At 36.2% G+C, this 25,281-nt stretch overlaps 1 protein-coding gene across 5 annotated transcripts in view; it reads left to right on the top strand.

The window, feature by feature from the left end:
• Positions 1 to 25,281, top strand: part of cnksr1 (connector enhancer of kinase suppressor of Ras 1) — a 31,285-nt gene that overhangs the window by 2,960 nt on the left and 3,044 nt on the right. Inside the window, exons 2-21 of one of the 5 annotated variants that reach the window (XM_077239689.1) lie at positions 386 to 543; positions 4,677 to 4,879; positions 5,006 to 5,090; positions 11,605 to 11,646; positions 12,664 to 12,783; positions 14,005 to 14,064; positions 14,783 to 14,851; positions 15,331 to 15,450; positions 17,279 to 17,367; positions 18,824 to 18,853; positions 19,183 to 19,292; positions 20,115 to 20,239; positions 20,528 to 20,561; positions 20,654 to 20,829; positions 21,582 to 21,655; positions 22,067 to 22,138; positions 23,781 to 23,854; positions 24,316 to 24,389; positions 24,731 to 24,833; positions 24,942 to 25,120. In XM_077239689.1, coding sequence (XP_077095804.1) covers positions 386 to 543; positions 4,677 to 4,879; positions 5,006 to 5,090; positions 11,605 to 11,646; positions 12,664 to 12,783; positions 14,005 to 14,064; positions 14,783 to 14,851; positions 15,331 to 15,450; positions 17,279 to 17,367; positions 18,824 to 18,853; positions 19,183 to 19,292; positions 20,115 to 20,239; positions 20,528 to 20,561; positions 20,654 to 20,829; positions 21,582 to 21,655; positions 22,067 to 22,138; positions 23,781 to 23,854; positions 24,316 to 24,389; positions 24,731 to 24,833; positions 24,942 to 25,120 — 1,997 coding nt within the window. Of the gene's footprint in view, positions 1 to 385; positions 544 to 4,676; positions 4,880 to 5,005; positions 5,091 to 5,577; positions 5,684 to 11,604; positions 11,647 to 12,663; positions 12,784 to 14,004; positions 14,065 to 14,782; positions 14,852 to 15,330; positions 15,451 to 17,278; positions 17,368 to 18,823; positions 18,854 to 19,182; positions 19,293 to 20,114; positions 20,240 to 20,527; positions 20,562 to 20,653; positions 20,830 to 21,581; positions 21,656 to 22,066; positions 22,139 to 23,780; positions 23,855 to 24,315; positions 24,390 to 24,730; positions 24,834 to 24,941; positions 25,121 to 25,281 lie in introns of those variants that run through there. The other 4 variants (XM_077239690.1, XM_077239691.1, XM_077239692.1 and 1 more) reach the window with 4 other exon arrangements.

Below are 25,281 nucleotides of genomic sequence, written 5' to 3'. Positions count from 1 at the left end.
TTATTCTAATTCGCTGTTTTGTTACTTGTAAATAAGGTTTCTTATTATTATTATTATCTATGTTAAAGTTTTAAAGTGTTGCTGTGGAAATTGTGAATTTTTTTCAGCATTTATATGAAATGGAAACTTTTGTAACAATATAAAAGTCTTTACTGTCACTGATCAATTTAATACATCCTTGCTGAATAAATATATACACATTTATATATATATAAAAAATGCATACTGACCCTAGACTTTGTAATGGTAGTATATATAGTATTTATTTTATTACATTTGTGTCCAGTAACATTTGGTACTGTGATGAACTTCAATTCTCACTTGAACTATTGATGAACTTGAATGTCTCTGTGCTAACTTATTGTGATATGTCTGTGTCTGTTAGGTCTGGATGCTCCTCTGCAGCAGTACTCATTCTCTGAGTGGCAGCTCTCTGGCTCAGATCTGCTGCAACTTTCCTCTTCCACGCTGGAGAAACTCGGAGTGCATAAAATCGGACATCAAGAGCTAATACTGGAGGCTGTGGAAAAACTCTGTGCTTTGGTAGGACTGTGTGTGTGTGTGTGTGTGTGTGTGGGTGGGGGTGAAGCAGGCCACAACATCTAAACAACATCTACTTTTAGTGCTAAATTTAGTCTATTTATTACTAGCCCTTTGTTTAGAACAAAGGATGTGAGTGGAGTATAAAGATGATACAGTCTGGATTTGAGTGTATGGTCTGTGAATACAGGGTGTAATTCTATTGTAATAATCCTTATGTTATTTCATCTGATGTTAAGTATTTCTGTATGAGTTTTTGGTAGTTTATGTGTTAGTCACTTCAATGAGTCACTATCATTTTTTTAGACGCTTATAACATTAACTCTCTCTCTCTCTCTCTCTCTCTCTCTCTCTCTCTCTCTCTCACTCTCTCACTCTCTCACTCACTCACTCACTCACTCACTCACTCACTCACTCACTCACTCACTCACTCACTCACTCACTCACTCACTCACTCACTCACTCACTCACTCACTCACTCACTCACTCACTCACTCACTCACTCACTCACTCACTCACTCACTCACTCACACATCTGTGAGAGTTGCTCACCCTGCTGACTTAAACAGGTTTTTGGAGGACATTCATTTTCACTTCATTTTCAGAGCAAAAATGTGACCCTGGACCACAAAATTGAATTGAATACATCAATTACATGAATACACAAATTGAATACATCACCTGAAAGCTGATTAAATAAGCTTGTGGTTTGGTTTCTGTATGTCTATCGTAACAAATATGGTTTGTTACGATAGGGCAATATTTGGCCGAGATACAACTATTTGAAATTCTGGAATCTGAGGGTGCAAGAAAATCTAAACATTAAGTTGAGCCATTTATGTTAGTGATTTTGCTGCATCCACAAAAATAAATTTGTTATATATTTACGGTAGGAAATTTACAAAATATCTTCATGGAACATGATTTTTTAATTAATATCCTAATGATTTTTGGCATGAAAGAAAAATCGATAATTTTACATTTACACTTACATTTATTCATTTTAGCTGACGCTTTTATCCAAAGCGACTTACAATTTCTATATATGTCAGAGGTCACACGCCTCTGGAGCAACTAGGGGTTAAGTGTCTTGCTCAGGGACACATTAGTGTCTCACAGTGGATTCGAACCCGGGTCTCTCACACCAAAGGCTTGTGTCTTATCCACTGCATCATCACCACCACCTGTTTGACCCATACAATATATTGTTTGCTATTGCCACAAATATACCTGTGCAAATTGTGACTGGTTTTGTGGTCCAGGGTCACAAATGTGTTTATTGCTAGCTCGCTGACTGAAGCTTTCAGTAAGCGGCAGTGGATATGCTCCATGTGCTGTAAATGTTTTGCCTGCTGGGAGGATTAATGTAGACCTGATGGTGCCAGGACTCCCTGCGTGTGTCGTAACAGTAAACGTCAGGCTCAACTGCGAGAGAGAATAGCAGGAGAATTACAGGAACTGTATTTTCCAGGTGTGAGTTAGCATTCCTCAAATCTCAGGAATCTCTCAGGACTTGGAAGTGTGTGTGTGTGTGTGTGTGTGTGTGTGTGTGTGTGTGTGTGTGTGTGTGTGTGTGTGTGTGTGTGTGTGTGTGTGTGTGTGTGTGTGTGTGTGTGTGTGTGTGTGTGTGTGTGTGTGTGTGTGTGTGTGTGTGTGTGTGTGTGTGTGTGTGTGTGTGTGTGTGTGTGTGTGTGTGTGTGTGTGTGTGTGTGTGTGTGTGTGTGTGTGTGTGTGTGTGTGTGTGTGTGTGAGTGATATGAATGATAAAAAACAAGTCAGACATTTTAGAGTGGAATAAAAGGTAAATAGTGAGTGATAAAATGAGATACAAACGTTATATACAAGGTATATATGTTAATTAAGTACATCAAATGATTTTAATTTAGAGAAAAAGAGAATTGTGATTATTATTAAATTGTTAATTAATATTATTAAATGTGTGCGTGACTGACCGTTGTGCTCGTGTTTTTTGCCTTATTTTAATGGTGTCTTCAAGTTATGTCGGAAAGATCGGATTTATGACTTGAACACATGAATGACAACACAAAGTTGTAATTACAAGTGGGAAACTCTGAACTTTCTTTAAGTGCTGAGTTTCTGAGTCGGGGGCATCAGTGAGAAAGTAAATTTGTTGAAATGAGCAACTACTTCCTTATGTGTCCCTGAGTGTCTTGCTCTTGCCGGAAGTAGTTGCTCATCCGGGTACTTTTTGCCTACTCTTTTATGAGTACTGCGAATTCAGACATAGGCCTACTACTCTTGTCATACTACTCTTCATTTCAACAAATTTAAAAAAAAGTGCACATACGATTATCCTTTTGATCTTTCATTAAAGCAACTCACAAAAATTCTATCCTTTCATTGAAGTAAAATAATTGAAAGTGGGGGTAATCACATTATGAAACACCCCTAGAATTTTTTATAAGTAAAATATCTCTAAAGTATATTCCCATTAATATTTAATTTTTTAGCACACCAGGGTGACTAGGAACATGAAATTGTCTAGTTATGACTTCTTGTTTCACAGGAATATAAATATGAGGAAAGACAAAGGCCAAATTCCCTTAATCATCCATCACAATGAGTAAAACCAGTTCTGATGTGCAGAAAAAGATTGTTGAGCTTCACAAAAGAGAAAATGGCTGTAAGAAAATAGCTAAAGCTTTGATAATTCCCATTTCCACCATCAGGGCAATAATTAAGAAGTTCCAATCAACTAAAGATATTACGAATCTGCCAGGAAGAGGACGCGTGTCTATATCATCCTAATGCGTGGTGAGGAGGAAAATTTAAGTGGCCAAAGACTCTTCAAGGATCACAGATGGAAAATTGCAGAGATTAGTTGAGTCTTGGGGTCAAAAAGCCTAAAAAAAAATATCAACCCCTATAAATCCACCTCTCTAATCCAAAACCAAACTCCAGCATATTCAGTTGTCAGACAATATTGGATCTTGGTTCTGCGGTCAGATTAAACTAAAAAAAGAGATTTTTGGCTGCAAACCCACAAGATGTGTTTGGTGCAAACTGGGATAGAAAGTACCCCGTGCCCACGGTTAAATATACAGCTGGATCTTTAATGTTGTGAACCTATTTTTCTTCCAGAGGTCCTGACCTTCAGACTATTTATGGTATCATGGATTCTAGAAAAATACCATCAGATAAAAAATCAAAACCTGACCACTTTTGCTAGAAATCTTATAATGGGCCGTGGTTGGATCTTCCATCAGGACAACTCCAAAACATCAAAATCAACATAAAAATGTCTCATTGAACACAAAATGAAGCTTCTGTAATGGAAATCCAAGTTCCCTGACCTGAACTCTATAGAAAATGAGTGGGGTGAACTGAAGAGAAGCACCAACATGGAGCTGTGAATCTGAAGAGATTCTGTATGGAGGAATGGTCTCTGATCTCGTCAGGTGTTCTCCAAACTCATCAGGCATTAAGGAAGAAAACTCAGAGCTGTTATCTTGGCAAAAGGAGGTTTCAAAAACTATTTAATAAAAGGGCGCCAATAATTGTGGCCAACATGTTTTTGCAGAAAAAACATTTATTTCACAATGTGACCCCCCCCCCCCCCCCCCCCCCCCACACACACACACACACACACACACACTCAATTATTTAACTTCAGTTTTTTTAATTAAAGATCAAAAGGATAAACAATGCAGATTTATTTTTACAGCCCTTTTTGATCATATTTACCAGGGGTGCCAATAATTCTGTCCACAACTGTTTAACACTTTTTTTTTAGAGCTTGCAATTTAAGTACTTATTCAAAATGAGCACCTACTTAAGAGAGTATGTGATTTGGACGCAGCCATATAAAATTTGCAGGGCAGTGTGGGTCCACAGGACCAGGTTGGAAACCACTGGAATATATAACACAGCACCTTCATAAGTTGAATAAAACATATTTTTTTAAAAAAAAATGATCATATTGTTGAAGTAAAATTTAAAAAGATACATTGCTTATGCTTCAAACAAAATAACTTCAATGCATCTGACGTCATAATTACAACTTCCCAACTTGTAAATATGAACTTTTCAGGAGGAAAATATTCCACTTTAAACGCAAAAAACACTTTCTGAACACGGTGTGAATGGCACCTAACATGTTTCCCATATCTGCACAGACATACAGTGTTGGGGGTGACAGTCTGCGCAGTTTGACGGAGAAGCTGCGTGCAGTGGCTCACACTCTGCAGATGAGCATACAGGGGCGCTGGCGTGTCAATACCATTGACGGACAGAGCGCTACCAAGCTCCCACAACAGGTACTGCAGGCAGTGGTGGACGTGATCACAGCATCCAATGGACTTGCATCTATGCTCAGCAGGTGAGAATCACAGTCTGAACCACAGAGCGATGTTTACCGTGTTCCTATGCAGGCCATGAGTTTGAGCATGTAGTAGTGTTGTAATATTTTGTTCATTCTCAGTCATAATGCGTATGTCTTCTACAGGTATCAGTTTGCACAGCAGACTGGATACACAGCAAATGAGAAAGTCACCACTTTGTGTAAAGATCTGGATACCACAGTGCATAATGTGAGTGCGATCATATTACAGTGCTTTAAAGGAAGTTTTCACCTGAAAATGAAAAATTGTGTCATTGGTTGCCCCCATTGGGTTTCGTTGCTATAGAACGACGTTCTAGCCCGCCAGCCAGTACTTGTGACGTCACGTGCAAATTATGAATAGTGACTTAAAAATCAGTCTGAAGTGATCAAAGTCAAATAGAGGTTCTGGTCATTTTTAAGTCTGTCCGTACCGCCTATTTGTGGTACTATTTGTGCAGCTTGCTAACCTAAATATTTTTGTTGTCCAATAATTGCTTAGCTTGTTTGCTTCATGACTGATATTCAGAAAAATGCTGACAAACATATGTTTTTCATTATGTGTTTTCACTAGACTCAAGAATTCTGAGAGAGATAAAGAAAGAAAGAGATAGAGAAAGAGAGAGAGAGAGAGAACGAAAGGGAGGGAGGGGGGCCTGGAGGGGGAGGGGCATTAAAAGAAAAGACTATGAGAACTGAAAGATCTTTTGGGCGTGTGTTATTCACCTGTGGTGAGCGTACAGAAGAAGAGGTCACATGATATTCACTCCACCAGAAGAGTATCTTTCCTCTGGACATGGAATAGTAGGTCTGTTTGACAATTTTATACTTCAATAGGTTTTGATGGATTATTTTATTTCTCATTTTCTACCATTAATTCATTTCATATACTTTTACCTAGAAAGTTTCACAAGTGTAACAGTCTTACAGTTTACTTGGGCGCACACAGAGCCCCACGCACAGATAAACTAATTATAAAACATGTTGACTTGCAGTGTCGTTGGAAATCAGATAGCATCTATTTCAAGTTTTGTGTTTGCTTTGTCATTCAAAAGGCATCTGAACCATTTGCTCCATGTTTATTGCAGCTTTCTTGTTCGCTTTAAAGTTTCAAGGACTTTTTGGTGCTGTTTGTGTAATCACAGAGAAAATAACAAAAGGGGTTTGAATCATTGATGATGTGACTCAGTCTTCTACACTAAAAAGCAAACAGCATTGCTAAAGAAGGGAAGGAAAGTGTGGAAATGAGAAAGAAGCTAAGTGTGTGTGTATGGAGAAACAATGTGCACACCAAGTATGTTGACACTTGACGCTATCAGCTCCTTTCTGTCAGATGTAACAAACACACACAGTGTAAATCACTAGGTAGTTGTTTTCTCTTCTGCAAAGTTTTGTCGCCGAGTTCGTTTTCTTAAATCTGATGGTATCTTTTCTAATTTAAATGCATTGTTTCTATACGTCCTGTTTATACTACAAACCATATTCTGTGTTTATTAAATGCTCAAATGTTTTCTTGGGCTGCAATCAGTAACTTTTTAATGTAAAGATGGTAGCAGTAAAAGAAGAGTTAATATACAAACTGAGGGCTGTTCTGGGTCGCTAATCCTTACATCATTCTCACATACAGTGGGGTCCAACACTGAGACAAACTGTGAAAATACAAATTTGATATGCTAGTACTTCCTAAAGTTTTTTTCTTTTTAATGTTTTTGGAAGAAGTCTCTTATGCTCAACAAAGCTGCATATATATGATAAAAATGTAACAGTAATCCTTCTAATATGCTGATTTGGTGCTCAAGAAACATATCTTATTATTAGCAATGTTGAAACCATTTGTGCTGCCTAATAGTTTTGTGGAAACTAAGATATGTATATATTTTACTTTGATTAATAATTCAAAAGAACGGCATTTATTTAAAGTAGAATTTTGTAACATTATAAATGTTTAATGCATTCTTGCTGAATAAAACTATTAATTTCTTTAAAAAAATCTTACTGATTCCAAACTTTTGAACAGTAGTGCATATATAAATGATACTTTCATATATTATATTATAAATGTAATATAATTTGTTCAATTAGAAAATGCAATATACATATATGACCCGATATATGTTTCATTGCATAAGGATAAACTTTTTGTGTATCTATTAAATCACATATGAACCGAACTCCTAAATCAAAACAGATCACATCTGACTGAGGCCAGACCACTCCAGTCTCTATTAATAATTACAGTGGGATTTTAAGTCTAAAGGTTTCTGGGAATAGAGTGTTCATTCTACTTACGTTTTAATAAGTCTATGACATTTAAACCATGAAGGTGAGTTCTAGAACAGGTGTTAGGGGACAGGTGGGCTTCTGATCTTCATAGAAACCACATCACCTGAAGCCAAAGGTCACCATGTCAAGCAAAACTTTCTGGTGATACTAGTGTGTGTCATACATGGATGACTTGTCTTGCTCACTGGTGGTGAGTGGTGTTTTTTGATGAACAGATTAACAAATATTCAGTGACTCCAGGGATAACCCAGATATGAAGAGAAGCTCTTTCTATCAGAGATATTGTTGCATCTGTGCAAGTTTTGGTGTGTTTGTCTGTATTGGCAGCGCTTCCTCGGGGAGTGGAATAATTATAGGTCAGCTGATGACTTTCTCGAGAAAGGGGAGAAAGAGAGAGAGGAGTAATGAACTTAAAATAAGGAGAGGTGAAGGAGTGAAAGATAGATTAATTAAAAGAGAGATAAGAGGCAGGGAGTTAGATACAGGTTGTACACACACACACACACACACACACACACACACTGTACTGAAATATCACATCAGTGGATTAAGAAGAAAAGGTCACATCAATTAGGTACTGTGTGTGCTTGTTTTATCTTTTTTTACCCTGAATACACTTTTCCCCTCAACATTCACATGTCTGAAGTATAATATTTGCCGGTTTGTGCTGAGAGGAAATGGTTGTTTTATTTAATAAACAGTCTGTGTCATGGAATATTAGAAGTAATCTCTTCTGTAGAGTTCCTAAAATTAAGGACAGAGTTTTAGAAGGTATGTGGATGGAATGTAAGCTTAAGAAACATTCTAAAATGCCTTATTGACAATGTTAAAATGTATAAAGGTTTCTGTGAGAGTTAGGTTTTAGTTATAGGGGCATAGAATCTCATCAGCTCAATGGAAAGTTCCCACCATGATGGGAAAACAAGCATGCGTGTTGTTTATGCCTTGGAGAGGTGTAAACGAATCCATGCAGGATGTGAGGCAGATCTTTTTTTAGTATCTCCACAGGTCTGCTGGCCTGGAGGCTGTGCCCCCTCACTAGAGCATTTGATTTAGCTGTTTGTCTCTGCCTAGAGACAGAAGCATTTATATACTTTGGTCTGCTCCGTTTTTGTCATTGTATGCAGCTGCAAATGCAGTTATTTGTCACGCCAGTAAACCATAGAAAAGGAGGGAAAGATATAGAAAGGGGAGACAACAGCTGACCTGTGATTTATCACTGATGGAAGTTCTCTCTCTCTCTTTCTGCAGTGTTAAAAACAGAGTTAATGATCTTTATCAGTGTGAAATGAGGAGCTTTGTTGAGAATTAGAAGAAAACAAGGTCAAAGCTTTTAAGCTAAATGAAGCTCCTTTGTGTGAGGATGTCAGCCTCAATAGAGCTAAAAGATCAGGAAAACGGGGAGACAATGAATATCAGGTGTGTCTCAAAGATGTCTCTCATTTTCACTCGTTTTCTGAGTTTTCAAATTTAGTTTTTAGTATTACATTTGCTCAGAAAATATCAAAAGACAAAATATCTATAGTGATTAAAAAAGAAATATGAATAACTTAATACAATAAAATTCAATTTAGATAAAGGGGAAAATAAATTAAATTAAGCAAAGGCAAGAAGAGATGTAGGGGAGCGCGGGGCACAACCTAACGCGGGGTTAAATGTAACGCGGACCTTTTACATAGTTAGTCAGGATCAAGCAGATTGTGTTTCCGCTCTTTTTCTCCTGCTGCCAGAAGACTCTCTCGCACGAATTTGTAGAAAGTTTTGATAAGATTTCGTGAAGATACTGGACAAAGAGTGTTTTGACACCATGCAAGTAAATTTTTTCATCATAGGTTTTTTTCGGTTTCTGAGTGTGGTGTGTACGTCACCAAATCTAACTTTATCTGACATTAATCACTGTCTTGTTGGCTAAAACATAGCACAATTTTGAAACATGTCAGCAACTCCTAGCAACTGTTAGCTAGGCTTAAAATATTTTTACACAGCGGGGTTAGTTGTAGCACAGTGTTACAACTAAGCCGCCAAGTGCACAATGATAATCAAATGAAAACGGGAGCCACACAACGTTTCAGGTTTGAGTATTTATTTATATATTTAACTTTGTTGGACTTTCACAAACAATGTTGGAATTTTTTTTTTTTAGTTTACTATGCATTGATCATGCCTGATTGTTTGATTGTCATTGATTGTTTAGCCTGTTTTTAATGCAATAAACCATTAAAATTTTTATTTTAAGCTCGTTTTTATTATTTTTACTGTTATTATTATTAATAATAATAATTTTACATGCAGCTGCCACACACAAATGTAATTAAATTGCAATTACAATTTTGATGATTTTATTGATTTATTTATTGCAAAACTGTGCAGCCCTTTCCTATATCTCTATCCATGATATTGATCCATAACAGATTGATGATTGGATGAGGGATGGATGTATGGATATCTATCTATACAGATGCACAAACAATATCAAACTATACAGATACAATAGTACAGAATGATGTGTGTTACAACTAACCCCTCTGTCTGTTACAATTAACCCCGCATATGGGGTAAGTTGTAACATTTAGACTTCTGTCACTTTCAGTGCAACTGTACGGAAATGGTAGGTCCTAGAAAAAAACTTTAAGTGTTCATTTGTAGCAGAGATGTGTATGTTGCTTGTGTAAAAAAAAGATGAATCTAACTTAATTATTTTTTTAATAATAAAGCCCAAACCAAAATGTGTTAGGTTGTGCCCCGCTCTCCCCTAATCTCTTCTTACCTCAATTAAAGTAGCGATTCAGAAGCAGAAACAGAAGTAGCGACATCTCTTGTCTTCAATATTGTGACGTACATCTAGGTGTAATGTATTATCAGGAAAGAAAAGAATGAAGGGTGGGTACTACCCTTTGGTTGTTGATTGGATTTTGAAATGTGGGAGTTGCACTCAAAAACGGAGGCATATCTAAATGTGAGCTTGCAGTTGATTATACAAAAGGGTTTAGAGGGATAGTTCACCTTAAAATGAAAATTTAGTTCATAATCATTTACTCACCCTGGTGTTGTTCTAATTCCATAGGCCCTTCTTTATTTTATGGACCACAAAAGGAGAATAAAATAAAATAAAAAGTCCCGCTCACGTTAGCCAGTAAATGGCAACAAGCATCAAGCTTTTTTTTAAAAAAGATTTAAAGGTATCACAGAATGATCCCATGAAACAAGTGTCGTATTTTGCTAGTGTTCTGGGAATATACAATAGGGTTTATTGAAAAACAAACTGAAATTTAATGTAGTATTTAATTAAATTCTTGACCTTGGCCGCTGGTCTTCTCTGCACTTCTGAATACTGACCTCTGCTTGAACTGCACCATAATGACCTATAAAATGACACTTTGGTAGTTTTCTTTGGCAGGGTGTGAATATTGAAGATATTATACTAAATTACATGACCAGTTTGTGTATGTGTGTCCTGTCCCGGCACATCTTACTTCCAAGCTCTTCTGCATAAACTCTGCTTGGAAGCACAACCGTATGCGTATCCAAACAAAACCTAAAACAAAGCAGATAATTGCTCTCATTTGAAGTGAAATCCCTGCAGCCTGTGCTGTTAAAACACCAACTCTCTGTCAGATCTCACTGTTTTACTCAAAACTGTTGTGTTTATAGAGGATCTATCTATCAATCCATCCAATCACCTTTTTTATTTCTCTGAATCTGTATTTCCACCTGCTGTTTTTTTACATTATGACTTTGTCGCTCTGTCAGGAAGGGAAGTGACACACTTGTTTAATGTAACGAGAAGTGAGCGATCTTTGTCACACAGGCATCCTTCCTTCAACATTATTCAGCTGCGTGCCTTGTCATTTCCTCTCTCTCACACACCTGAGTCCAGTAAGTACATACTTTTATGCCTCAGATGGACTAACTGAAAACATTCAGCCAATTCAAACAGATCTGAGGTTGGATATGAGCCCTTATTTGTTTTGGTTTTATTTGTACTGAACTTCATGGCTGAGTGAGTTGTATATTGGCTGAAGTGAATCTGTTTGTGGTCTGGGATTCAATGTTTATCTTTAGGGATGTTACATAAGATTTGGCGGATCAGTGTGTCTGGTTGCCACTGATCCTAAGCGGCCACCCAAATCTTTTAATTAGACTATGATCTACATGTTCCAGGTATTACGCATGATGAGAGTGTGTTTGCTTGTATGTAATCTTGTTCTTAGTTCAGATTGTGGATTCAATGGTCTGAGGTTTGTTGGCTGTGTGTGTAGCGTCACTCTGTTTAAGGAAGTGTTTCATTGAGAGGGCTGAACGAGCTGAATCAGCCAAGGAGTGAGTGGGTTAGATGAACTCTGTGTTTGTAGATCTCTGGATTGTGCATCAAACTCCTCAGTGGGTGGAAGCACTTGCATTTTTAGTTAATGTTCTCTATTTTCTCTCTCTCTTCCCTGTAGGAAACCGCTGTGTTTGAAAAGGAGAAGGACATCATCTCCATAGTAAGAGATTATGGGTCTTCTGTTTTCACTCTTATTTTCCACATGTCGCTTAATCCTTTGAATTAATATGAAGGTTTTCTTTATCTTTATTTTAATGCTGTCAAATCGGTTAATTACATCTAACATAAAAGGTTGTTTATGTAATATATGTGTGTGTACACACACACACACACACACATATATATATATATATATATATATATATATATATATATATACACACACACACACACACAGAAACTTTAATGTTATGATTAATCGTTTTGACAGCTCTACTTTAAAAAAACATTCTTTATATTTTTGTTTGTTTTCAAATGTAATGCATATCATAGTTGTCATGTGAATGGTAGTGCCACAGAAATGACACACTTCAGATTCTCTGGTATGCTTTCATTTACCACAGAAAGTAATTTTCACTCACAAAAATAGTTTAGTGTAATGAGCGTACAATGAAAGAGCAAATGTGCATATTCTATTTTTGTTACAGCACTTTATTAAATATTTAAAATGTGGTATAGTTGAAGATGTATTTACTGTTCTAAACAAGAGTCACAGATGCTGTTCATAAGGCTTAACTTGTATTGAGCCTGGAACATTCCTTTTAATATTGTATTTATGTATTTATATTATATTATATTATATAAATGTATTATATTTACAGTACACTTACACTGTTGTTTAAAAGTTTGGGGTTGTGATGTATTTTAATGTTTTTGGAAGTCTCTTATGCTCACCAAGGAATCCATGATATATTATTTTAGGATTCTTTGAATACTGTAAAAGGTTTAACTGAAATGGAAATATTTTGTAACATTATAAACGTCTGTCACTGTTGTCCTTGCTAAATAAAACTATTAATTACTGACCCCAAATTTTGGACGGTAGTGTACTTTGTGACATGAAAATATAACTCTCTGAAATCCAATGATATGTAGGATTATATTCATTACTTTAGAAGAGATGATCAATCTTCAGATAAACTGACATGTGTTTTTCTTTTTCTGTCTTTCTGTCTAGTGTCGTCAGTTGGTTGCAGTGTGTGATGAGATTTTGACCGTTACACCAATTACTCTTCTTACCCATACTGCACAGCTGGAGAGTGTTGAACTGGTCCCTGCCTCACCAGGAGATCACGTGGTATTGCATCTTATCATTTATAACTCAAATCATTTACATTAATTCATTCGTTCTTTGTTTCATCCTCTATGTTGTCCAATTCGCTTCCTTGTTTTTCACTGGCTTTCAGCAGTTAAAGTGATTTCCTAGATTCATAATTTATTTAGATACTTTGGTGCTGGTAAATTTACTCCTTCGTTTGGCAAATGTTAAAGAACTAACCATACTTAGTATAGAGGTACAGATGGAGTTTAAACCAATTACATCTTCTTTCTGCACTCTGTCTGTTTTATCTCTTTCATTAAACCGTGTTAATAAATCATTTCTACTTAGACAGTCCTTGCACTTTGTATTATATTAATATGTTATGTTATGGCTAATATGTTGCTAAGCAGCTCCACAAAAGAGATCCACAGGTGTCTGATAGATCGTGCAATTAAAAGTAGTATAATTGGTTTAAATTTGCCCCAGTTCAATTAAGAACAGCCATACTCTGAGAAACTTGATTAGTTATGAAGGCTCCACATAGTTGTTTGTCATGTGTGACATATTTTAATTTAATTTAATAAAAAAAAAATTAATTCTTCATATCAGACACAAGTACGCAATGCAACATGCATGATTACATTGCAGTCATCCACAAACCATTTGAGGAAATCTAATACTTTTTTTTACACTGGGTAGTAAATTGTACTTTAATATCAAATGTTTGTCTGTCTTTTGATTCTTGCCAAGAAAGACCTGCCTCTGCTTTTTCCAGGAGCGATATTGTTGGACTCATTAGGTCCATATTTTGATACATTTGGGCTGCATGCGTTGGAGAAACAAGAGTCAGAGAATATAATAATTGGACATGACTGATTATTATTGATCTGACAGATACTAATAGAGGTTGTACCACCCTGGTTCATTGTCTCTTAAGCAGGAGGTCTCTGTACTTACAGCTCATTTTCAGCAGAATCAATACTAGTTAGATTGGACTTTGTCTAACATCTGATACTGCAGTCGATTCATTGACCAATACCGGTTTGAACAAGCTCCCTCAGTTCTCCCTTTGAATTTCTTTCCATAATGCTCGCTAATCTAGATGGCAGGAAGGCTGAATATTATAGCGAATCTGCAGGGTTCACTGACCAATTAGCAGCCCGGATTTTCATCTCTCCTATATAAGCCATTGAATTATAGTTTAGCTGAGACCTAAGATAATCTTGGCTTGATATGCACATTATTTCTTTCACATAGGGAATTGAGATCACCACCACAGGATCCAGAAATCATTTTGTCACTGGAACAGCAGCTGAGGTAGGACAGGTTGATGGTACTCCAGCGCTTCATATATTTTGGAAGATGGAAAAGTATCATTTTATTTGTTAAGGTAGAAAATTCGTGTTTTTCTTGCATAAACGAAGTTAAATCACCCCTTGAATAGTCTGCTGGAAGATACGTGAGGGTGTTTTTCAAGTCTGCTGTCAATGATCCCGTAAATTAATCGACACATACAGTATTTCAGTCAAACTTGACTCTCAGAACAGTGTGACCGAAATCTTAACTTCCTCCTTGTAAAAAAGTAGGCTAGACTAGTTTAAAGGGTGTGTTAAAATGAGAATCTTGAGTTTGAATTTTTTTTTGCTAATTTTTCTTTCCTATATAATAAGAGAACACTATGCTTCAAAGTAAACTGCCTTATGGTCAGAAATGGGGGAAGAGGGGACTTATGTCATTTCCTTCAGTTTCATTTAAATATATTTGAATTCAGAAAAGAGGCACATTTAATCACTCACTCACTCAACTTTAAGTTAAACAGTTTTTAACCTTCACTATTATATAAAAATAATTATCCAACCTTAAAGATGTTGATTTTTCTTACATACTAAATGCACTTGGTTTCAAAAGTGGTCAGTTTGAATGGGCATGATGCTTCTGTTTGTGGGTGGTTCCTTCTACGCCATTGCAATTTTCGGTACTGATATACTCTGTTGTACATCTTCTGTTGTACATAATCATAAATCCTGTCTTACAGTCTCCTACAGAGATCTGCGAGAAGATTTTATCGGGAGATGAGGTCATTCAGGTCAACGGACAGATTGTAGTAAGTAGGAACTGTTCAGTGCTAATGATAACTGTACTAAATAATAGTAAAAGGTTATTTACATAAAGACTTCTGTAAGGAAGGAAATTTGACAGGGTTTTAATGAGAGGGGCTGAACCCCGGGATAGCACAGTGAGACTCGTCCGTCCATTCGATGACCTGCCCGCTGGATTTGAGTAGATGTCTTTTGTCCATGATCGTTATTTTGTGGCCCAATGGCCTATTATTACTGATAGGCACACTAGAAGAAAGACAAACGTTGATGCTTCTTGATGTTAAACACTGAAACATTCTGAATATAACAGGGTTGGTAAAATATTTTGAAAAAGAAATGTCCTCTGTTATTTCAGGTATAACTTTTTCAAATGAAATAAATCTAGCACAGTTTTCCGTATCAAGCATTAGGTGCAAAAGAACCTCCATTTTGGATACAAATATACATTTATTTAATGCAATGTAAATGATGAATCCAATTTCAGGTTGGGTGGAGCAGGACAAACCTTGTTAAAAAACTGGAGGAGAATCCAAATGGAGTAACTCTGGTTTTGAGGAGGCTTCCAGGTTTCCTGAAACGCAAGGAGAGCCGTGCAAAGTCTGAGGTACTAAAGGCTCATCCTTTTACTATACATACATAAATACATTGAAATGCTAATTTTAGACTGGTAGTTTAGCTTTTTTAAATCCTTTAGGGTTGTTTCAGCTTTGTTCACACTGGACTCATATTTGATTTGGTTATCAAATCCAATCTTTAGGACCAAATAATTACTATGGACCAAATAATAATTGTGTCATAAAATATTGGTTTATTGCATTAATTTGGTATTGCATTCATTTGGTATTGCTGTTTGTCTAAACAAAAGCTGAATGTGTTTTGACAGTGTTAATAATAAGCTTGAAATGAACACATGAGTCTCATATGAGGTGCTGCCAGCGTTTTACACTGTTGATTCTTTTAGTGGTTGCTTTGCAACCGATTTATTGACATCACATGTTCACATGTGATTGTGTTTGTCCGATGAGCTCATTTCCTCTTTGTGACACTGCAGTGAATACACATTCTCTTACACATACACACTTACAATAAACGTTTTCAAATGAAAGAAACAATCGGATTTTCATTTGAACTTGTTTATTGAGTGCATCGTCATGACAGCATGCCTTCTTACCCTGCAGTACCCACTTCCTACCCTTCTGATATTACAAACACACACACACACACACACACACACACACACACACTCTCTCATACAGGTTGGATGATTATTATACACTACCGTTCAAAAGTTTGGGGTCAGTAAGATTAAAAAAAAATGTTTTATATACTTTTATTTAGCAAGGATGCATTAAATAGAAAAGTGACAGTAAAAACCTTTTTTAACGTTACGAAAGATTTTGATTTCAAATAAATGCTGTTCTTTTGAACATTCTATTCATATATATATATATATATATATATACTGTATAATATAGAGAGAGAGAGAGACAGAAACAGAGAGATACTGACTGACTGTTCTCCTTGCCGTTTGATCTAGTATGTGTGTATTTCCAGTCAAATTAAAAAAGTTAATTTTCTGAAGCAGTGTGGGATGTAGCTGTCATGTGGCTTTCACAATGATTGGGTCTGTTGGTTACCCTGAGGGACTGATCCTCAGGGCTGCGCGAAGAGCTCAGACAAATGCATACATTCTTACCAGACCCATTACTATTGATAAATCCAGACACAATCACTTTATGAGCTATCAAACACATTCCAGTGTTAATTTATTATCATTTGTATACTATTATAGTTTTATTTAAAAAAATATATATTTCTGTTTTCATTTTAAGATTTTTATGTGTTTTTGTCATTTAGATGTTTTTTTTAAAATATGTCTCTTTTTATTATGTTTTAGTTTTAGTTATTTTAGTACTTCAACCTAAACAAAAATAGAAATGTTGCCTTGACAACAATTCTTTTTTATAATTGATTTTTTTTCTTTTAATGTTTATTTTATTTCAAGTAATTCTTTTTTATGGTTTTACTTTTTGTTCTAGTTAACAATAATAACCCCAACACTTAGACTTTTAAATAACACATAGACATCTATTGTTTTTATGAAGCCTAAAGCTAAAAGTAAGCTTTTGCATTTTTAGAATTAAAATAATAATAATGATTTCTCAGAAAAATGTTGTCCCCAAAGTATTGCTTTCAAAACCCACACACAAACAGAGGCACTAGCACAGTCTAACTGGAAATGGACAAATACATGTACTAATGCATGCCACAAACTAACCATGATCATTCACAAGACATGAACGTACACATGAACTCATTGTCACACATCTACATGTCTCGCCACAATAAAAAACACTTGCCATATGAGAGTCACTCTCTGAGGTGACATTGGGTTTTTCCAAACGTGGATATCATTGATTCTTAACTTTCAGAGAGAGGAGGAAGAGGAAGAAGAGGAAGAGAAAAACAGACATTCTCTTTTTGGGAGGGTGGCAGCTTCAGTTCGTTCTCTGTCCTTCAGGTGAGTTCTGCCGTCTCAGCTGAATTTCCTCTGACACAATCACTATATTCTGCTGTTTCTGATGCTGAATTTCCTCTGAAACTCCTATAATCACGATATACTGCTGTTCCTGATGCTGAATTTCCTCTGACACTATAATCACTATATTCTGCTGTTTCTGATGCTGAATTTCCTCTGACACTCCTATAATCACTCTTTACTGCTGTTTCTTATGCTGAATTTCCTCTGACACAATCACTATCTGCTGCTGTTTCTGATGCTGAATTTCCTCTGACACTCCTATAATCACTATATTTTGCTGTTTCTGATGCTGAATTTCCTCTGACACAATAATCACTATATGCTGCTGTTTCTGATGCTGAATTTCCTCTGACACTCCTATAATCACTCTTTACTGCTGTTTCTGATGCTGAATTTCCTCTGACACTCCTATAATCACTCTTTACTGCTGTTTCTGATGCTGAATTTCCTCTGACACAATCACTATATGCTGCTGTTTCTGATGATGAATTTCCTCTGAGGCTCATATAATCACTATATTCTGCTGTTTCTGATGCTGAATTTCCTCTGACACTCCTATATTCACTATATGCTGCTGTTTCTGATGCTGAGTTTCCTCTGACGCTCCTATAATTATTGTGCTGCTTTTTCTGATGCTAAATTTGCATGATTTCATGGTCAGTAGAACCATTTCAAGTATCCCATATGATGTTTGTTGTTCAAACATTGAGGAGAATAAATTATATAGGTATAGGTTTTTTTAATAATTATTAAATAGGTATGTATTTAATAAATTATATAGGTATAGCTATTATTGGTTTTACAATGTGGTAGGACATGCTGTAATAGGATAGTTTTGTCTGCTTCTCTCAGATAACCCATGATGCTTGCCACGGATTCTGTATTTTCCATTGTTTTTCTATTTTACAGTAAACTTACTGTGTATTCAATTTAATTCAATTGCACTCAAGTTTATTTGTAAAGCGCTTTTCACAATACATATTGGCCTGGTTTCACAGACAGGGTTTAGATTAAGCCAGGATTAGGCCTTAGTTCAATTAGCACGTAAACGATGCATCTTGAGACAAAACAATGACATTGACATATTTTAAGATATGTTATTGCAAGTTGCTTTCAGTTAAAACAGCTCAAACATTCATTTTAGTTTGGGACTAGACTTTAGCCTTGTCTGTGAAACCGGGGGATTGTTTCTAAAGCAGCTTTACAGAAAATGCTTGTTGCAGTGTTACAATTTAAGTTTTCTGTTATCAGCCAGAGATGAGTGTGTCAAAGTAATTTCCATACAGCAGTAATATAGAGCTATAAGATAATACATGTGTGGTTAGTTAACGTCATGTATTCAGTTAATTGTATAAGAAGTGAAAGTCTCCATTCCTCTGCCTGTGTGTTTCATAAACTAAATTCTTGTTTCATAACTCTTTTCTGTAAGCTACAGTGAGGACATACGAGCCCTCCGCTATCTCAGGTGTGTGTGTGTCGGTGTGTGTGTGTGTCGGTGTGTGTGTGTGTGTGTGTGTGTGTGTGTGTGTGTGTGTGTGTGTGTGTGTGTGTGTGTGTGTGTGTGTGTGTGTGTGTGTGTGTGTGTGTGTGTGTGTGTGTGTGTGTGTGTGTGTGTGTGTGTGTGTGTGTGTATAGCATGGCTAAACTATAGTATGTGTGCGTTTGGGTCAGCGTTCATAGCATTAAACCTGCATCTGTATAATAGCATTGCAAAGGGCCATTTAGATTAATTGTTTTTGTTTTTTTTGTGTCATATGCAATCATATAATGCGTGTATGTGTTCATGTACCATAGATCAGCATCAGACGGCACACATTTCAAACGGGAGAAATCGCCGCTCTCTAGTGATCAAAACTCTGATGAACATCAGTCACTTGCCTTAAAACGCCACCAGCCAGGGGCAGGTAAAAGTCACTACAGGTTGAACAAAAAACACTGAAGACATTATGTATGCATAATGTATGCAGAATTTTTACATTTTGTCCACCCAGAAGTAATAAATAAAAAATTTCAGAGATATCACAATTCATAATATGTACAGTACGTGAAGTACACTGTCATTCAAAAGTTTGGGTCTTGTACATTTAAAATTAAAATAAATACTATAATTTAGCAAGGACTATTAAATTGATCAAAAGTGACTGCATGTTTCTTGAGCACCAAATCAGCATTTTAGAATGATTTCTGAAGGATCATGTGACACTAAAGAGTGGAGTAATGATGCTGAAAATTCAGCTTAACATCACAGGAATAAATTACATTTTAAAATATATTAAAAATAGAAAACGTTCGGTAGCTTTGATTTAACATGATCATGGCAAACTTTTCACATTATACACAAACAACTAGGTTGAGATAAATATTATAACAGAACCGAGATAAGTTAGTAAATCTTTTTAGATATCAAGATCATAAAGTACAGTTGCAGATATAGAACCTCTATATAAAATAGAAATTTGTTCCAAATATTGTTCATCAGCTACATTTTTCTAGTCAACAGCATGGCTCTACCAGCTAAACCACCAGTAAACAGCATAAGCCAGGCTGAAACAGCTCTGTAATTCATATTATATAAAGGTAGTCTTTGCAACGGCCATAGTTTCATTGGTTCTATGTTGCTGAGCATGTATAAATGTTCCTTAGTTTATATAGATTATACATTTAAAGCTGCATCTGCAGCTTATCAGCTCTATAAGATAAATATAATTCTGTCTTCACACTTATAGACTCTCAGCGTGCGAGTCGAAACAGTTTGGAAGTCACTTCATCTGCAGAAAGAAGTCAGTCCCCACAAGACCAGGAGCTCAAACGGGCCAGCACCAGCTCCTGTCCTGACATGGCAGGACTAAGAGTAAGAACACTAAAAATACACTCATTTGGTGTGACATCCAATTCAGTACACTTTGTTCTTTCTCCTTGTTACAGAGCAAGATGCATTTTGGAGAGATACTATAATGATTTGTCACCCTTGTGCCCTTGAGTATTATATACTCGAGTGCATCGTGAGTCATTGAGAAGCATCTGCTGTGGCATCTCACAATAAAGTGTTTTAATGTGGCAACTGGGATGACATCAGCAGAAGTTGATGTTCTTTGAACCATGTGATCTCAGAGTAATGCTAAGTTTCTTCTAACCACAGGAAGAAAAGGAGAACAAGAAGGGCTCTGCTAAAGGTCAGGCATGGATTTGATCATTTACTATTTTCATGTTTCATTTCATCTATTGCAAAATAATACATCTAACCTGATTCGTATGTATGCATAAGGAACACGGACAGTGATGAGCCGCAGGAGGGTGTCCTGTCGTGAACTTGGCCGGCCAGAGTGTGACGGTTGGCTCTGGAAGAAGAGAAAAGAAGCAAATGTCTTCATGACTCAGAAATGGCAGAGATTTTGGTTCGTCCTGAAAGGTCCTACGCTGTATTGGTATAACAGCCAACAGGTTAGTACGAGTTTACTTGTAAAGTGGTTGAATTACAAGTAAACTTATAAGTGGATACACAAATTGGCACTTTATAAACACAAGTAACATATATTAAAAAAAATTTGTAAAACTAAACTCTCATTGAAAGTGTTTTCATCTTTACAATATTGGACGATATTAGAGGTTTTTTTAATTTATTCAGCCAATATTGGATATTGTAACAGTCTTTAATAACAGTGTTAAATATAATCTCAATATTTATTCTTCCTACTGTACATTATAATGTTGTGATGCCAACATTAACTTGTTGCATTTAAAAATTTTAACTATTTTAAACAGTTTTGTTTTTAAAGGGAAAAATTAGAATGCTGTCGTTTACTCACCCTCATGTCATTCTAAAACTTTGTGACCTTCCTTCTTCTATGGAACATGACAGAAGATAATTTGAAGAATATTGGTATAAAAAAAACAATTGACTTCCACCATTCTTCAAAATTTCTACTTTTATGTTCTGTAGAAGAAAGAAATGCATACAGGTTTGCAAGGACATGGGAGGGAGTAAATTAAGACATAATTTTCATCTTTGGGGAACTATCTATCCCTTTAAGACAAAATGGTGTAGAATTTTAATATCACCCACTAAATGACACTAGTTATCAGTTTATTGGTTTCAGACAGAATTTTAATATCTTTGTACCTCTATTTTGTACAAAATCAGTTAATTTAGATGTACTTAACAAAATAATTATTGAACCCTTTTCTTTGTGCAGGAGGAGAAGGCGGAAGGCTTAATCAAGATCAGCAGCTACAATATAGAGAGCGCAGGAGAACACAAGAGGAAGTAGTGAGTATCTTCTGCACTATACAAAACATGCTGGCGGTGGTTTACCCATTCATTATTTGCTGCTGAATCAAATTTGAAGGAAAGCATATCTATCGACTGAACAACATAAAACCCCGTTCAGCTTGATTGTTTGTGTTCACACTATCATAAAGAAACAGAATTTGCCCGGCTCCTCGGACTCTGTGTTTGTGGTTGGCTGTGAGAGTGTCTGGCACAGGAGGGCAGTTAGCCGGAGATGTGTGAATAACAGAATTACACTTTACATTCCTCAGATCTTCCCCCCGCAGTCCACATACACTGTACAGCACAACCTGCCACCATGATGACAAATGAGTTTTCATTAAGCTGCTAAAGCTTTTGCCCTAAGATTAATGGTTGTTATCATCTGATCTCTTTCTCTTTTTCTCCTAGTGTATTTAAAATGCGCCACCAGCGCTTCCAGAATTTTTTCTTCGCTGCTGATAATGTAAACGACATGAGCAAGTGAGTCTGGCTGCATATAAACAAGCATTTTCTCTAAACGACAGTTATGCCTTTTTGTAAAAATCATTGAGTAGCGAAATGTCACAATGATTAGATCTTGCTGTGCACCTGCAGTTTATCTTCATGTGCAAATGTCTGTGCTCTGATCTTTGAATTTAAATAGATGTGTTAGATGCAATGACGTATTTTTAAAGGGGAATTGTTACTTCAGTGATGTGAAAATACATTTTTAAAGTTTAATGTTCATAGCCAAGTATAATAAGTGATTTACAGGTTGACTTAACAAAAAGTGTGAACACTGTGTAGGGAATTCAAAACAAATTGCATATACTGACAGCCGAATTGATTTGTACACTCTCTGCGGTGTTTTATTGATTTAAATAAATATGCATAATGCAAATCAGGTTATGATGTAGGCTAAACACGCTCACAAATCTGTGCTTTGTGCAATTTGCACAATTCCTTATCTTGTGGGTCGGTTCTAAGTTCTTGTGCAGTCGACTGTCGCAATCTAGCAGACTTGATCTTAATCTTAATTAATATCTTTAATTGCATATCACATATGACCATATATCACTGAGGCTAAAAAGTGGTCAAATAAATATTTGGGTTACAAGTAAACAACTTAGAGATGGAGTCTTGAGATAGAATTTTGCATTTTAAACAGTAGGATTTTTTGGGAAACATGTTTGGAAACCTGAAATTCCACATTTCACCAATAATATAATTTAATATAATACAGCGAATAAGCGGAAAAAGCTTGTATTTGTTCTTTAAAAACATATTTTGTGAAAATAACTTTTTAGTTTAGTTTTATAGCGTTGATCAGATAATTCAACCGCCACTGTATGGCACCTCTGCACTGATTCAGGGCTGAGTATCTTATGTAATAGCACTACAGATTGGTGCTCTCTTTTACACTGCATGATTTGTCCAATGCCCAGTCAAACTCAGGTCCTTCATACCACTAATAATAGAGCTGATGATATGATGTTCTGGAGAGAACCTTGGGCAGTTATGTTAACTATCACATATCATTCCCCCACTCATTTGCCAGATGATAATATTAGACCAATCAGGTGACTTGGTCTCATCCGAAGAGATTTATGCCATTTATGTCCATTATTTACAGGCACGATTGTTCAGATATTCTGTTGCCAAGTTGCAGTGGTTGATCTGAGCTTAAGTATGAAAAGCTTTGAACTCTTAAATGACTTTTAATGACTTTGACCTCTTGAGCAGCACTTAAGGAGCTGCAGTAAAGCAGTGAGTCAGCTGACGCTCAGAATCAGATACAGAGAGCAACAGTCTCGGTCTGAAGCACTGGGGACAATGTGAATGTCAATGCTTTTAACCTATTAAACACTCCCACCAAATGTTTACCTCCCAATTATTGCTCTTTTCTACAGCACACACACATAATCATTTGTTTTTACGCATGCAGGATCTCTCACACGTCACCTATGCCCCCTACTGTTCATTACGTAATACAACACAATACAAGTCACTTCTAGTGCAAATTGGAAATGGTGATGGTGAGACAAATGGATTGGTGATAATTTATCACTGATAAATCAGTGTTTCTCTCTCTCTCTCTCTCTCTCTCTCTCTCTCTCTCTCTCTCTCTCTCTCTCTAAAAAAGATGGATTAATTGCCTAATTGCAGCCATTCAGAAACACAAGAAATATGTCCAAAGTCAGCCAGACAGTGAAGAAGGTAGGGAATAATGTGTTAACACATTTTAATGGTATATATGCCAATACTACAATAAAATGCTGTTTCTATGCAACATTTTCAATGTACAGTCATTGAGGATTTTGATTTATTTCTGGCATATAATTCGTAGTCCAAACTCGATGCCTTCAACCGGGTTTGGTCTGCATTCCTCCAATACATACATAGATGCCTGATTCCCCATTGCATTCCAGTAAACTAATGTATACCATTTGATACCATCTATAATACCATTGTCACCTCATGTAACTTATTATAATGTCCTTTCTATATATTTTTTTCTTCTTCTACTGAATATTATGTTTGTTTCCTTATTCCTCAAGTGTATTTGCAACTTTTTTTTTACTTGTCTCTCAAGTATATTTGTTACCTTTCTCTGTTTTGTTGTGTTCTATAAAAAAATCTGTCAGTGCTGGATTCATGAATGATGTTTCTGTTGTCAGACTGTTACAGTGAAACCGAATCTGAGGAGGAATCATCCCGTTCACCACTTTCTCATCGGAAGAAACTCAATACGGTGAGAATAAACACAGACACACCCACTCACAAATACACATCGACATGTACATGCAGTCCTCCCATACATACACAAAACAAATAAGAATAAAATAAAACCTAAAATTAAAGGAATATTCCATTTACTCAACCTTCAGAAATCATTGATATGCTGGATTGTGGATCAGAAAACATTTCTTATTACAATCATTTACTGGTTCGGAGTTGGAAACATTTCTTGTTGTTAACAATGTGGAAAAAAGTCAATTTTTCCATTATCCAAACTAGAAAAATACTGTGTGCTGTATAATTTTCCTTGGAAATTAAAATGGTTTACATATTTTCCTCTTTATTTTGTAACAGAAAACCCAAACTCAATCAAACACTCTTCCTCGAACGAAGGGTAAGCAGAACAGGATGTCAGAGCCATTAACTATTTCACAAGCAGGGGGCAGTAAAATTGCAGGTAAAGGATCAGCATAAACTGTATCAGCCTATCAGCTTCTTAATATCTTATATCTTTAAATCCTTCAGAAACTTTGTCAAGATAAACAAACAAATGTCTATGTCTCAGGAAAATTAGATGAGATGGATGAAATGTTCCATAGCCTGAAGAAAGGAGGAGTGTCTCTGATTGGTCAGAATCAGCCGAAGACTCACGACCAGCTTCGTAAATCCTTCATTAAACGCAACAAAAACCCTGTTATCAATGAGAAGATACACACACTCCGTGCCCTCCAGAGCACACTCAAGGTCAGACATGCATTGATACACACACACACACACACACACACACACACACACACACACACACACACACACACACACACACACACACACTTCCACAACCAAACATGAACTGTTGTTAGGATTATTTCCTACTCAAGTCAACAATAATACATCCCCAAATCAGA

The sequence above is a fragment of the Siphateles boraxobius genome, unplaced genomic scaffold (genome assembly GCF_051911475.1).
Source record: "Siphateles boraxobius isolate OS27281-9 unplaced genomic scaffold, OSU_SipBor_1 22, whole genome shotgun sequence".
NCBI lineage: Eukaryota > Metazoa > Chordata > Actinopteri > Cypriniformes > Leuciscidae > Siphateles > Siphateles boraxobius.
This window is presented reverse-complemented; position numbering and strand designations above follow the sequence as displayed.